General features: G+C 41.4%; 3 protein-coding genes across 4 annotated transcripts; 2 read left to right on the forward strand and 1 right to left on the reverse strand.

Moving 5' to 3' along the window:
• Positions 1 to 202: 202 nt before the first annotated feature.
• pwp1 (PWP1 homolog, endonuclein) lies at positions 203 to 7,150 on the forward strand. Of its 2 annotated transcripts, none has more exons than XM_071526181.1 (15): positions 203 to 378; positions 739 to 802; positions 996 to 1,166; positions 1,417 to 1,502; positions 1,844 to 1,940; positions 2,199 to 2,309; positions 2,572 to 2,702; positions 3,179 to 3,246; positions 3,581 to 3,677; positions 3,794 to 3,855; positions 3,983 to 4,094; positions 5,173 to 5,263; positions 5,642 to 5,763; positions 6,097 to 6,202; positions 6,496 to 7,150. In XM_071526181.1, the coding sequence occupies exons 1-15, from the start codon at positions 313 to 315 to the stop codon at positions 6,591 to 6,593; spliced, it is 1,482 nt and encodes a 493-aa protein (XP_071382282.1). In that variant the 5' UTR covers positions 203 to 312; the 3' UTR covers positions 6,594 to 7,150. The 2 variants fall into 2 exon arrangements, with proteins under 2 accessions (XP_071382282.1, XP_071382281.1); XM_071526180.1 differs by having other exon boundaries at positions 739 to 797; positions 985 to 1,166.
• A 118-nt stretch (positions 7,151 to 7,268) lies between these two features.
• Positions 7,269 to 8,111, reverse strand: LOC139649705 (protein SSUH2 homolog). Its single transcript, XM_071526184.1, has one exon. It carries the CDS (start codon positions 8,109 to 8,111, stop codon positions 7,269 to 7,271), a length of 843 nt encoding a protein of 280 aa, XP_071382285.1.
• Positions 8,112 to 9,174: 1,063 nt separating this feature from the next.
• On the forward strand, positions 9,175 to 13,136 carry mrpl42 (mitochondrial ribosomal protein L42). Its single transcript, XM_071526189.1, has 5 exons — positions 9,175 to 9,289; positions 10,266 to 10,329; positions 11,058 to 11,142; positions 11,531 to 11,694; positions 12,707 to 13,136. The coding sequence occupies exons 1-5, from the start codon at positions 9,211 to 9,213 to the stop codon at positions 12,750 to 12,752; spliced, it is 438 nt and encodes a 145-aa protein (XP_071382290.1). The 5' UTR covers positions 9,175 to 9,210; the 3' UTR covers positions 12,753 to 13,136.
• The last annotated feature ends 407 nt before the right edge of the window (positions 13,137 to 13,543 follow it).

A 13,543-nucleotide genomic window follows, 5' to 3' on the forward strand; every position in this document is an offset into this window, starting at 1 on the left:
TAAAAACACTAGCCAAGTTTGAATTTCGTTGAACTACCTACAAGCTACTGCAAGATGCGGTTAAAGTGGCGGTTTTATTACATGTAGTGAAACTCCCCAACACTGACTGTGGGTGGTTTTAGTTTCTTCTACATTCTGATCAGGCAGATTATTCAAAGTTTATGTCGTCGTCATCAAGATGCGACGCAGCTTGAAGGACCCAATTCAACTCACATGTACGCCCACCGTGCATGATCCGAGACAGTCTGGTTATACAGCGTGTATTTGTACATTTTATCCTATTTGATTATTAAACCAAGCCGTGTAGCGACAATGAGCTCCCAGATTACTTGTGTCGGATGGGTGAAGCGAGGTGTTGCCAAGGCAACACCTGACAAAGTAAGTAGCACACAGCTAGCAGGCTAAAGTTAGCCGAGTAGCTAGCGGCTAATGTGTCAACAAGGCAGTTTCACTCTACTTTGAAAGTTGGACACGCTAATTTGAATGAACAGTCTGTTGTAAAACTGTCTGGATGTATTTTGAATCTATAGCTGGCGTTACAGATAATGTCACACATCAAATTGTCAACTCAAACAAAACGTAGCTTGTTTAGTAAGTAACTTTCAGCTGAGGGTGTGAATGTCAGATCCCATGGTGTTCATAATCATATGATCTCTCGACCTTGTGTTATGTATATTGATAGCCTCAAACACTTAAAGTCATCACCTTACCTGAGCCGTTTTCTTTATCCAAACTCAGGTTGAGTTGAGCCAAGAGGAGCTACAGCGCATCATTACTGAAGCAAAAGAAGAGCTGGGGTATGGTGACAAAAATTATAAATAAACACACAGCTCTGCCTTAATTACTTCTTTCACTTTATTTCCCACTCATCAGTCCCCCCCCCCCCTCTCTGCCCGACCCCTATTGTTCTTGTAATTGTTCCTCCCTGAATACCCTTCATCCACAGCTGGAGCTGAAGTGATGTGTTTTCTCCTCCACTATCAGGGAACAAGCAGGCGAGGATGAAGAGGACGATGACGAGGGCATCGGCGGTGAGCAGAAGTTGAGTGATGTCACGACAGAGATGGAGGCTGCTGGAGTCCCACGGGATGAGAATGAAGAAGGGAGGGAGGAAGACGACGAGCTGGCGGAGTACGGCCTGGATAGATACGATGAAGAGGATTCAGGTGAGGCTGCTGCTTTTATTTGTTCCTTGTTTTTTCTCTGGCCTGTACAAACAGTAGCTTCTTTATGTTCATTGTGCTTTATCATCTTTTTCCCTCAGCATTTGAATGCATTACAAAGAGCAATGCATATTTGAAAGATTGAATTTTTTGCTCATTTGATTTTCTCTTCTGTTTGTTTTAAACTGAGGTCATAGACATGAGGAGAGAATAAAACCTGACTGTACTGTCTGTGTGTCTCCCTCTGGTACAGTGACGGCTAATCTTGGTGACAGTCTGGCTGGACTCACTGTTTTCTGCTCCAACGAGGAGGATCCTTACATCACCATCAAAGACACAGTGAGTGCTCTCTCTATATTGCTGCCGTTTGGCAGATACATTTGTCCAAAGCGCCTTACATGTACATGTACTACATATGTATTTACTACACATTTAGTATGGGTGGCTCCAGTGCGAGTCACAGCCTAAAGCCTGGCATTAATACTCCAACCCATTGATTTTTCATTTTCATTTCAATGGTCTGTCTGGACTCATGTGTCAAGTGATGTTGGTGGCTCCCGCATCTCCCTCAGCATTGAGTTGTGTTCAGAGAAAACAGGTTAAAACATGTTTAAACAGGTTATATCTTGTGTTGAAATGACTGAACTGACTTGTGCAGCTGTCTTTGTTCTTCCCTCCAGGACCAGTATGAGCGAGACGATTTCCAAATCAAGACCACAGACAATCTCATCCTCACAGGCAGGGCAGAGAAGGACTGCTGCAATTTGGAGATCCATGGTAAATGTCTTAGGATGGGATGTGATGAAGTGACATGAAGTAAATATGCTATGGACACACTGTCTGTCTGCCTGGATACTGTAATTTTGGCTAAGAACATAAGCTAAATGCATATGTGTGATTTTAAGGTGATTTTAAATATCGGGTGCCATTACTCACCAACATCTTTCCCAAAACTTTTACCACAAACTTTAGCATTATAAATAATCTTGGGGAATTCCTAAATTCATATTCAAGGATCACTTGTCTCTTTTACAGTTTATAACTCTGAGGAGGATTCTCTGTACGTTCATCATGATATTCTGCTGCCAGCATACCCACTGTGTGTGGAGTGGCTGAACTTTGAACCCAACCCTGCAGAAGGACCAGGTACGTAGAGCTTGAGTCGACCTTGAAAAGCACATCAGTACGAGTCCACACCCAATTACAGCCTGAGATTCATGTGACCATAAAAAATTGCTAATAACAGTATTCAACATTATTTTTGATTTTAAGCCCCGACCCAAACCCAAGCAATCCCATCCTGACAGAACCCCACCAGTCTCGTTCTGTCCCCGCTATGTTCCTATATCACATCCACAATTCTCTGTACTCACCTGACCTTAATTTTCTCTGTGTGTCTTCTCTGCAGTAAACTACGCTGCTGTGGGCAACATGACTCCACAGATAGACGTTTGGGACTTGGATGTGGTGGACTGCTTGGAGCCGGTCTTCACCCTGGGGAGTAAGAAGGCCTCCAAGAAGAAGAAAAAGAGCAAAAAGGTACGAGCCTGGTCGGTGTCTCATAATGTTATGCTAGCATCACTATAGTGAGAGCCGGGTGTATTAACTTTTACTTCCATCAGGTCAAAATTTAAGGTGAAATTGTAAGTCAGTGGTTAACTATGTTGCATTTTTGTCAGTTATTTCAGTCTTGATTTGGTATAAGAACTCAAAAAGAAGACCTAAAATTAAAATTATTTACTACTGAGGGCATATCTTGGATTGAGTCAGCTGAAAGGAAATTGAAGCATAATATGATTATAATCCAGTTTGGTGACTTGTTGAGGGATGTGTTTTTGTTTTTTGTTTTTTTTCCCTGTATTTTTGCATTTCTGAACACATTTTTTTGTGATTTTGCTTACTTTTTGTTTTTTATCTTTTACATAATTTTTCGTAGGGATTCTTACGTTTCCCCATTATTTCCTGCTCCTTTACACTTTCTTGAACACATTCCTCCTTGTTCCTGTTGATGGCAGGCAGCAGCAGAGCCTGTAGAGGGACACACAGATGCAGTACTGGACTTATCCTGGAACAGAGTGGTCAGGTCAGTGATCTGAGGCTAATCTAATTTAGTACAACAGTTATGTACTCTACATGCACAGTATTACTGATGTGCATAAATTAAATTGTTCTTATCGTGTACTCATTACATCATTGCACTTTAGACCTTTGTGCCAGAGCTGCATTGCACTTGAAATGTGTCTGATGCTTGTGGAATTGGTGTCATATAGATTTTTATGCTTATCCTTTATGCGTTTTTGATATGCTGAAATTGTACATGTGTTTATGTATTTGTGTATGTGTTTCTGGTGCAAGTGAAATTACCTCCATGAGGACATTTAAAGTCTTTTGCTCTAAAAACAAACTTCTCTCAACAGGAATGTCCTGGCCAGTGGATCAGCAGACGAAACCGTTATCTTGTGGGATCTGTCTCAGTGCAAACCAGCCACGACTCTGCGCAGGCACAGCGATAAGGTATTAAAAAAAAAAAAAAAGATTATGCTGAATGTAATTCACACTGTGTATTTGGTGTTACAGCTTTAGTTGTTGCAGGCTTCGGCTTCTGGGAAACAAAGTCTGGTCTCTTTCAGGTTCAAACGTTAGCATTCCACCCCTTTGAGGCTCAGACACTGATATCAGGATCATATGACAAGTAAGTTTCATCCAATATTTTGAAAACAAAAAACACTAGATGTGTCAATTTTATGCATCGTTTCCGCTGACTGTTTAGCTGTTTCCCATTCAGAATGAGTTTCAGCCTGAGCTTTTCTCCTGTGCAGGACGGCTGTCCTGTATGACTGCCGCAGTCCAGACAACAGCTACCGTACCTGGAGGTTCAGCGGTCAAGTGGAGAGGCTGGTCTGGAACCACTTTTCACCCTGCAACTTCCTGGTAGGTGGTCGCCGTCGCCTCTTCACTTTACAGAGGATGATATATGGGCAACCTTTTGAGGAAATGGTGATGGTGGCTTCAGACTGAGTAGGAATATGCAACAAAAGTCAGTGTCACACATACTGCTTTACTCATTGGAGGCATGCAGTGCATATGCTAACTGCAGAAACATTAAAATTGCATAGTTTCTTCAAGTGTTGTTATTACACTGGAATCCAAGTTATTTGTCATTGAGTGACAGTTACAACAGTGCTTATAGAACCATGATGATGCCTCCAGCAATGGAGAGTTTCTCCCAGTTTACAGCCAAATGACACATGCACTTTGCATACTGCCAAATGGGACACAATCAATGGGCTTTAAAGAATAAGGCTTTGTTGCAAAGGGGGTGTTGGTCTTAAAAAGATTAGCCAATAGCAGATTGCAATTGCTATAGCGTGCTTTTAACCAGTAGATGTCAGTCCAGCCTGAAAAGTCATCTCTGTGTCCATCTACATTGTATCAAAAATGTTGCCTGTTTATCAAAGCCTTAATATTTCTGCTGACTTTTCTTCAGCCTCACCCCACACCCAAACGAATGACAGAATTGGTAAACTAATCCTAAAACAATGTTTATCCCAGGTGGTGATATTGTCTGAGAAGCTCTCTGTGTTTGTCATGCCAACTCTCAGGCTTTCTGTTACAAACACGGATGTTGTGCAGATCACTTGAGCCTTTGCACAACAGCATTACATAACTGTGGTTTAGACACATAAACAAGCGCATTTGTCCTTGGGAGTGACACTTCCAGTTCTGTCAGTAGCAGATTATCTTTTGTCCATACTGTAGGTTGTAGTTCTTTTCTTAGGTACTGGTTAGAGCACAAATAATTATCCATACAAAAACTACACTGAAAGGCCTCAGACTTGTTCCATTACTTTCATATCTTTAATGTTTCTTAAGAGCATTAATAAATACAGTTGCGGCTTAACTTTTGTCCATGGTCACTGTGCACTTGGCCTCTTTTACCCCTCTTCTATTTCCTTCTCTTACAAGCTCAGCGGTTAAGTCCAGCTGTGTGGTTGTGGTTGTGTTTCAGGCTAGCACAGAGGACGGTTTTGTCTACTGTCTGGACGCTCGCTCAGATAAACCTGTGTTCACACTGAAGGCACACGATGAAGAGGTGTCAGGTAGGTGAAGTTATGGATGTGATGTTTAAAGATGAAAAATTGACCACAGTCTCAAAAAAAATGTTTTTTTCCTACATTTTTCTATTTTCATTCCTTTCATCAGTGCAGAATATAAAAACCACAGCTCAAATGCTTTAGCACTAGGTCTTCTGCTGTGTGTATTTTAAACTATTTCCACTGCTAAGAAATGAACTTGCTGGTGAAATTCTAAATGCGCTTGCTGCTGTTGACTGTTAATGAAAATGTTGGTTCCACACCCAAGTGTCATAGGTTCCTTGGTTTTAAATATACCTAATGTATTTTTATATAGACCTGATGTACTAAAGGTATGAAAATGACTGGACTATGAAGAATCACTACTAATCTATTTTTCTGCAGGTTTGGACCTTAGTAGCCAGATTAAAGGCTGCCTGGTCACCTCATCAGCAGACAAACACGTGAAGATCTGGGACATTTTGGGCAACAAACCCAGTCTGGTGCACTCACGGGATATGAAGATGGTAAGTACTTATGTATATGCAGGTCCCTCACTTTAGTTCTTTCATGCCGGTCAATGAAGGAACAAGGGCCATTTGAAAAACATTTTACTATGTCAAACTCATCAATCACAATTTCACAAACAGAGGATTTCTTCCCCCAAAAAGTAACTATTTTGTAAGTAATGCTTGGAAATAAAAAGCTAAATACTGCTTTACTTTCATGCTGTCTAAGTATAGATGCATCTTTTTCACATGTGGATGTCTCTTTTGTAATGAAACTCCTCTGATAGGGATAGGTCATCTCCATGGCGATAAAGAGGTGTTGTAATGATGTCATTCCTCATCTGTAAACAGGGTGTGCTGTTCTGTGCCTCATGCTGCCCTGATCTGCCCTTCGTCTACGCCTTTGGAGGACAGAGGGATGGCTTGCGGGTTTGGGACATAAGTGACGTCGCCGCAGGTACAGTTCACACTAAACTATCTTCCTTTATCTTCACAACACACAGAAATCACAAAATACGGTTTAACAGCTTGTAGCTCAGCTTGTTCTCCATCCTTGCAAGTTATTTAACTATTTGCGAAAACATATTTATTCCAATCACATTCGTTGATGATAAGCTATCAAAACTATTTTCTATCTGTACATCTGGATTAGTGATTAAGCAATATATAGTGCCTGACATTTATAATGTTAATTGTAAATTTAATATTGTTTGCAGTGTTCTGATGTTATTTGTTTCTGTTTGCCTTTAGTGGCTGAGGTGTTTGGCAGTCGGGAGCGCCTGGTGGTGAATACAGCATCAGAGGCTTCCAGCAGTGCAGCCACAGCAGATATGGAAGTTGCCCAGTGACACTCTGGATCCAACAACAGCCAATAAACAGGCTGTTCCATATAGCACCATGTTCCTCATAGTGCAATGCTTAATTTCCTGGCAAAGGTAGTGGGTTAAATGGAATTGTAATCTTTTGAGGACTTGAAAGAGTGGCCAAAGTGTCCAAGAAGGGGCCAAGAAGACCTGAAAGACTTTTGAAACGTTTCTCTCACAATAGATCATTTAGCACCAATGACGGTGCATACTCAAAGACGTGTCTACAAAAGTAAAGGCCTGTAAACAGGTTTCTTATATTCATATAAGTGGATATATCTGAATTTATCTGTATAACATTTATCTTAAATGTTGGAAATGCAAATTTTGGATGCAAAGATCCAGGTCAGACAGAGATCATTGTTTATATTTCTTTGAGATCCCTTTCAGTTTGCCCTTCATTGTACATTTAACAAATATTGCAGTACATAGTCATGTTACTATCACCTGAAGACTGTTTTCACATGAAAAATACATGATACTATGACAATTTACATTGTAACATTGGATACCTGACTTTCCCTGTAAAATGTAATATTAAAAATACCTTAATAGAATCACTTGACAAAATGAATGAACTTTTCAAAGCATGGTGATATTTAACAGGCGAAAGCTTTTATTTCCTTGTGATGATGTCCCACATGAGAGCACGGTCCGTCTTCAGCAGCAGGGGAAACATCGCACCCTGCAGCGTGGGTAGTGTGGCCAGTGGACGGAGAGGTCGGCTCCATAGATGCAGACCGACCCGGCCGTGTCTCTCCAGCGGTACCGGACCCGGGTGACGGGCACCGCCTTCAGCTGGTGTCTCTGCTGAACGATCCTGCGGTCGGGCCAGCCGGTCACGGACGCTTTCACCAGATCCCGAGAAGCGGCGTCGACCTTCTCCACGGGGAAGCCGGCGATCGGCCGAACCCGGAGGCCGCCGGCGCTGTAGATGACATCGCCGACTGCGTGTGCCACCAGTGTCCCTGGAATGCCCCCGGTCTTCTCAGAGAGGTAGTGGTCGGCGTGGCAGCGGTACTCCACCATCAGTTCGTCGAAGTAACACAGCAGGCCTTTGCCCACGCACATGTCGCAGCACGCGTGTCCCAGAGCCATGCAGGGGCCGCAGGGCACCAGCCTCTCCCCCCTGCACTCGCCGCAGATCCTCCTCCACCACAGATCCGCCCGCGGTCGGCGCCCGCTGCACGCTTCGCACGGCCTTTGAGCCGAGCCGCAGCAGTACTTGCATACAACCCACTTCTCTCCCAAACAGAAGGGACATGGTGTAATTCTGTCTGTGTGAGCCATGCGGCATTTCAAAACCTGGTCGGTGAACATCTGGTCTGGGCTGACCGTGACCCTCCACGGCCTCGCCTCTTTGGGTTCCTCCTCCCAAGCTTGCGGCGGAGGGACAGTTCGTTTGGAGTGGGGCTCGAACCTCAAGCACACCGACCTTTTCTCTGTGAAGGTCTCTAGCTTGTAGCAGTAAGCGACCTCGCAGGTCACAGAGGTGATGGTCATCCCCCGAACCACACAAAGGGAAAGAAGTGGTTTGTCTCGAACCCAGGCCATGAGAAGTGCACGAATCCTCTGTTCTGTCAAATTAGGAAGACAAAAGGCATTGAAAACTTGTGGCTGGGGTGTTAGTGATGCCTTTCCCTTTTGTTCCTCCTCCTCTGGCAGCGGAGGAACTGTGGTGTACTGAGATGGATCCAGTAGGAGGTCAAATCGATGACCTTGGTGCTCAGCTGCCATTTTGTGGAGGTGACTGCTGGTGCTACAGCCTCCTCTTTGGCTTCATGTTGGCAGCTCTCCAGTTTGGGCCCAAATTCAGCACTTTGGGTTCTGATTCTTAAATATTATGATGCCACAATCCAACAATTGGGATCTCACTGTTCTTTGTGTATGTTTTGTCAGATAAATATGGAAATCAAAGGATACAAAATGTCAAAGTATTAAGTACATGCACTAAAACGAATGATTCCAAACTGAGTTTTGGGCATAATGTAAAACTAGTTTAAGTTCAAGTTTATTTATATAGTGCTTTAAAAAAATAAAACAACTTTATACCAAAGTGCTTTACAGAAATTGGTTATAAAAGACAAGAATGAAAATGCAAGAAGAATAAAAACCACATACAAGAAGAAAACTAAAATAAGTAGACATACACAGGGACACACACATACATCATACAACAATCATGAGTATACATACATCCACACACACCTGACCAATCACAATAAAAAGCTAGCGAGTAAAAGTAGGTTTTAAGTAAGACATTCTTAAACAAACCAACCCGAATCAGCAGATCTAAAGTTTTCAGGGAGATTATTACACAGTTTAACCTAAATTATATTGTAAGACTGTATAGGACGCATGTAACATTATCCCTGGACAAAACATACAAATCGCATGTTATTATACTATATAATAAAATATATATTTTGTTCACAAAAAAAAATTATACTTTTGAGTAGCGGTTTGGAGACAAAATTTTCAATTGTGTAGCGCACTGTTCATTAAATAATGGCAGTTGTGTGATTGTCACTTGCACGGCGGAACTAAACTGAGTCGGAATGTTTACACGGAACTATTACAGTGTCGGACATAATTATTGAGCATGGCGTCGGGTCATTTGTGCAGGTTAAAATGCCTTCTTTCGCGATTTCCTAACACAACAAAACTGAGACACGCACAAAGTAAGTTCTCCCGTTATATATTTGATCAGATGTTTGTTGAAGGAAACACTTATTTCAGTGACTTGAACGTAGACGAGCTAAACGCATCGGTGGTGGGAGGAAAAGCTAGCTAACCTTGCTTTTTACTTTAACTCCTAATTTAGCAGTCCAACGTAATCCACAGTTCATTATTCATCATTCATTATAAATCATTTAAATGACATAAGACCGGCCAGTATTTATGAACATGAGCAACCAAGAGTCCAACCCGCGGTGTTATGGAGACACTTGGTGGAGCTGCTGCACTGACTGCGCATGTCAGTCTGCATTATGGACCTTCTGTAAGGTTTTACACCCGAATAAGATTCATTTCATATTAGTGCAGACAATTCTGTATTGTGAACAACATCAAGGTGAATGTGAGGGTTTATGAGAAGTTTCTGTAACTTATAAATAGATAAGTGTGCTCTCCAAAGTTTTATAACTCAGAACACAGGCATTTGTGTTTCCAGTTCCACAAAGTGCTGGCTGTGAAGGTTTTCCATGGAAATATCCCTAAACAGGGTGTGGAGAATAGCTTACTGAACACAAATCAAACACAGCAACCCTCTCACTTACTCACTCGATTCCTCAGGCTACAGAATGATCATCCCTGTTGATTGGACAACTGTGTCTCTATCAGTGAAGGAGGTCTATTATTTCTATTTAACAGAGCAGCTCCAGAAAGTGTCTCATAACTTCATAAGGTGGAAGTCTTGGCTGTGCTTGCTGGTCTCTAGGGTTTTTTGTGAGAGCTCTGTTTGTTTTCTCAAATCCAGACTGAATGGTTTGAGATCATAAGACTTAACATGCATTATGTCTTAATGTGGATTTATGCTTTCAGATCTGATCCATGAAGTTTAGCGAAGATCTTTAAGTGTCCATCTAGCTAATGTATCTTGTTATATGTATGATGTTGGTGTATCTTACCTGTTTGTTCATTGGTTATCTGTTGCAGCATCTTTGGTGCCGGCTCTTCAAAAGTCGAGTGTCTCTGGTCCTTCACTTGATGGCCCCGGCAGGTGTGTCAGCCAGTTAATTACATGTGGAATTAACATTTCACAGAAGATCAAAAATGCACCTATATTTAGCCTAGATTGGGCACCAAGCCCCATGTAAACACTGGTATAAATCCTTTTTTTGACAAGCAGCCTCCATTAGGTACACCCATTGACACACCATCCAGGTGTGTCAATAATACACTGAATGTACAAAATATTAGGGACACTAACTCTTCTCATGAAGTACACTGATGAGGTGAATCCAGGATCCAGGTAAAAGTGATCATCTCTTATTGATTTCCCTTATTAAATCTTTACCAATCACAAAGGAGGAGATGTGGATAAAGATAAGCAGAAGGATTTTAAGCTTTGAGACAGTTGAGATGTGGATTGTGCAAAAAGGACTGCAACTCAAAATCAGGAAGATGTACCTCATATTTTGTATATTCAGTGTATAATTCAGAGACAATTAACTACAGTTTGAGCATTATATTATTACCAAATCAGCTAATGGCTGCTTGCGTCTATATTTTTCTTACTGTAGTTACTGTAGCACCACTGCTGAATTAATACAGAGGAAACATTGTATTATACTTTTCCAAATCAAAAAGTTGGACCGTAGCCACCACTATGTGTAACAAATGTTGTGACAAGGTTGTATTATAATTATCAGTGAGTTTTTGATTGTACTTTGTCAGAAATTGTATTCCTGCGATCAAGATAGTAACCTGACAATCTCTTGAATTTAGTAACGTAGAAATCGGTGTGACTTCAGATGGGAAAACCATAGTGTGCTACCATCCGTCGGTCGACGTTCCCTATGAACTTACCCAGGTAGGAGTGTGTTTTCTAGTCTCATAAATATCAGGGTCATCAGTTGTCTGTACATCTTAGAATATACACACTACAAGATTTCTTGATGTAATGAAGTAATTAATCAATTTAATTAATTCAGACCTGTGTGCTGTGAGAAAGCCTCTTGAGAAACAGTGTGATGTGGGATTTTAACCCTGTAATGATTTTGTCTTGGAAGGCTTAAGGCTGAATTGTTAAAATCTTATGATGTGCATCCACTCCAAAATGCTGCATTGCTGCATCTGAATTTATTTGCAGTGCGCAATAAATCTTCAATATCTAAGATTTGATGTCTGTCAAACAATGGAATTATAAAATGGGGAAATGTGCTGGAGGGATCCTCGCTGATGGCAGTAAATGTTTGCAGCCCATAGAGCGTCCAGACCCACTGACCAATGCGGTCGAGACTCACGACCAGGTGCTGAAGGCTCACCTCAGCAAGGAGGTGCTGAGGGACAAACAGGGGCCGACTATAGAGGAGCTGAGCAAGATGTTCTTCACCACCAAACACCGCTGGTATCCAGTAGGACAGTAAGTACACAAATAACACACAGCACAGACATCTAATTCCTCTGAGTTTTTTTCCCCCTGTGATTTCAGGTTTTTGCATGTACAAAAGCAATCTCCCATTAGAAATGAGCTGGAGATGTTTTTTCCTGTCTTTGTCCTGCTTTCTGTATTCCTTATCACATCCCTGAGATAATCTGTCATACTGTCACACATAATCAGTAGTGTAACCATAATCTGTACCTATATAATCTGTAGATAACTCTCATACATAATCTGTAGTGGGGGCTGCACGATATGTTCAAGTGTGTTTTTCTTTTGCTGAGTATTGGAATTACAGGATTCATTTTAATACACGTAGACGCAGCTTTTCTTTCCCTACATGATTACATTTTCAGAGCTTGAACAAATATTCAAGGGTATATTAGAATTTGCTCAGTTTGAGTGAAGTGAAAGCTTTTCTACAAATGCAACTTGATTTGTTAGCAAGGCATTCTGCACAGCACAGGGATACCTTGTTTAGGAAGCTGTCTAAATAAACCTCTATGAGGGGAAAAAAAGAGCACCCTCTTACAGTTTGGAAAGGTCAGTAATGTGATCACAATATTTTCTGAGAAGTCATGCAGCCCTAGTGTCAAGTAAGGGAATCTGGTTTTGAATCTGTCCTGTGCTACAGATGTTATGGTGAGGAGACCTTAGCTTTTCTGTGGGGAAAAAATAGGTAATCTACTATCGTTCCATCTATCACCGCTTGTGCTGCTGATCACAGGATTGCTTGTGATTGATTTTGCACTTTGAAAAGAACAAAACCATTGACAAAATGTGGGTCAGTTGTGGTATTCCTGTGTGATGAGTCCAATGCAAATGTTTGCCTGCGGTTACTGCTAGGGAAGGGTCAGAATAGACATTCATTTGAGAGAGCTTAAGAAGGCCTGTAGCTTGGTGGTAGCTAGGGTGGTGCTGAAAAATGTGCTAATCAAAAACCTTTCCCTGGATAAAGCTCAAAATGAGTTTTCTTCTGTTTCACTGTTCACAGGTACCACATGAGACGCAGAAAGAAGGATCCCCCAAAAGACAGATAACTGGAGGTCATTTCCTCAGAGGCCGAGCCACAAAACTGCATGCAATGTTTGGTTGTCGTATTGTCACAATGCTGTATAATAAAATGCTAAATATGAGGTCAGTTGTCATGCGGTTTTTTATGGTTTGATTGGTCAAAACTGAGCTTAGTCACTCAGTTGGAAGCTGGTGTAACACTCACAATTCTTTGGCTTTGAATGTATACTTCTATTGTGTTTAGGTCTGCTGTCATACTGTACAGCTTTTCTGCACTATATTTTGTCCTGAAACTGGTGTGTCAATTCTCTATTGTGTAACTGACTTGTAATGTGTTGGCACCAATTTTCCTCTTGCACACATTGTACTTGCAAAGTAAAAATAATGATCCTGAAATCGGTATGTGAAAAAGTGTACAAAGTGCCATATGCCTGTAAAATCATCCTGGTTACTTTTACTGTGTCCATAAAGTCGGTCTTCTACTAACGATGGAGTGACGGAGAACCTTCAGGATTTTTGTCTCTTGATGACTTCACAGATTAGACTCGAGTTATGCTTCTCTGGTTTCTAGCTTTGAGATGAAGAGCTGCTTAAATATCTTTGAATGATCTATGTTTAAACTGAATTCTGTTTTAGGACGGAGTTTACATTTTAAGTGGAAAATTTAGCATTTTAACACCCTATAATTTAAAGAGGGTTGAATTGTCTCGGGGATTATACATTTTGCAAGCAGATTCTTTTATCCTTAATGTTTACACAGAAATGATACATGCATCCAAGAGAAGGAGTACCAATCAACTAGTGAACTCCAAAGCAG

The sequence above is a fragment of the Centroberyx affinis genome, unplaced genomic scaffold, assembly GCF_046629955.1.
Source record: "Centroberyx affinis isolate AG114_WGS23_722 - 3 ecotype Tasmania unplaced genomic scaffold, CSIRO-AGI_Caff_v1 ptg001393l_1, whole genome shotgun sequence".
NCBI classification, from domain to species: domain Eukaryota; kingdom Metazoa; phylum Chordata; class Actinopteri; order Beryciformes; family Berycidae; genus Centroberyx; species Centroberyx affinis.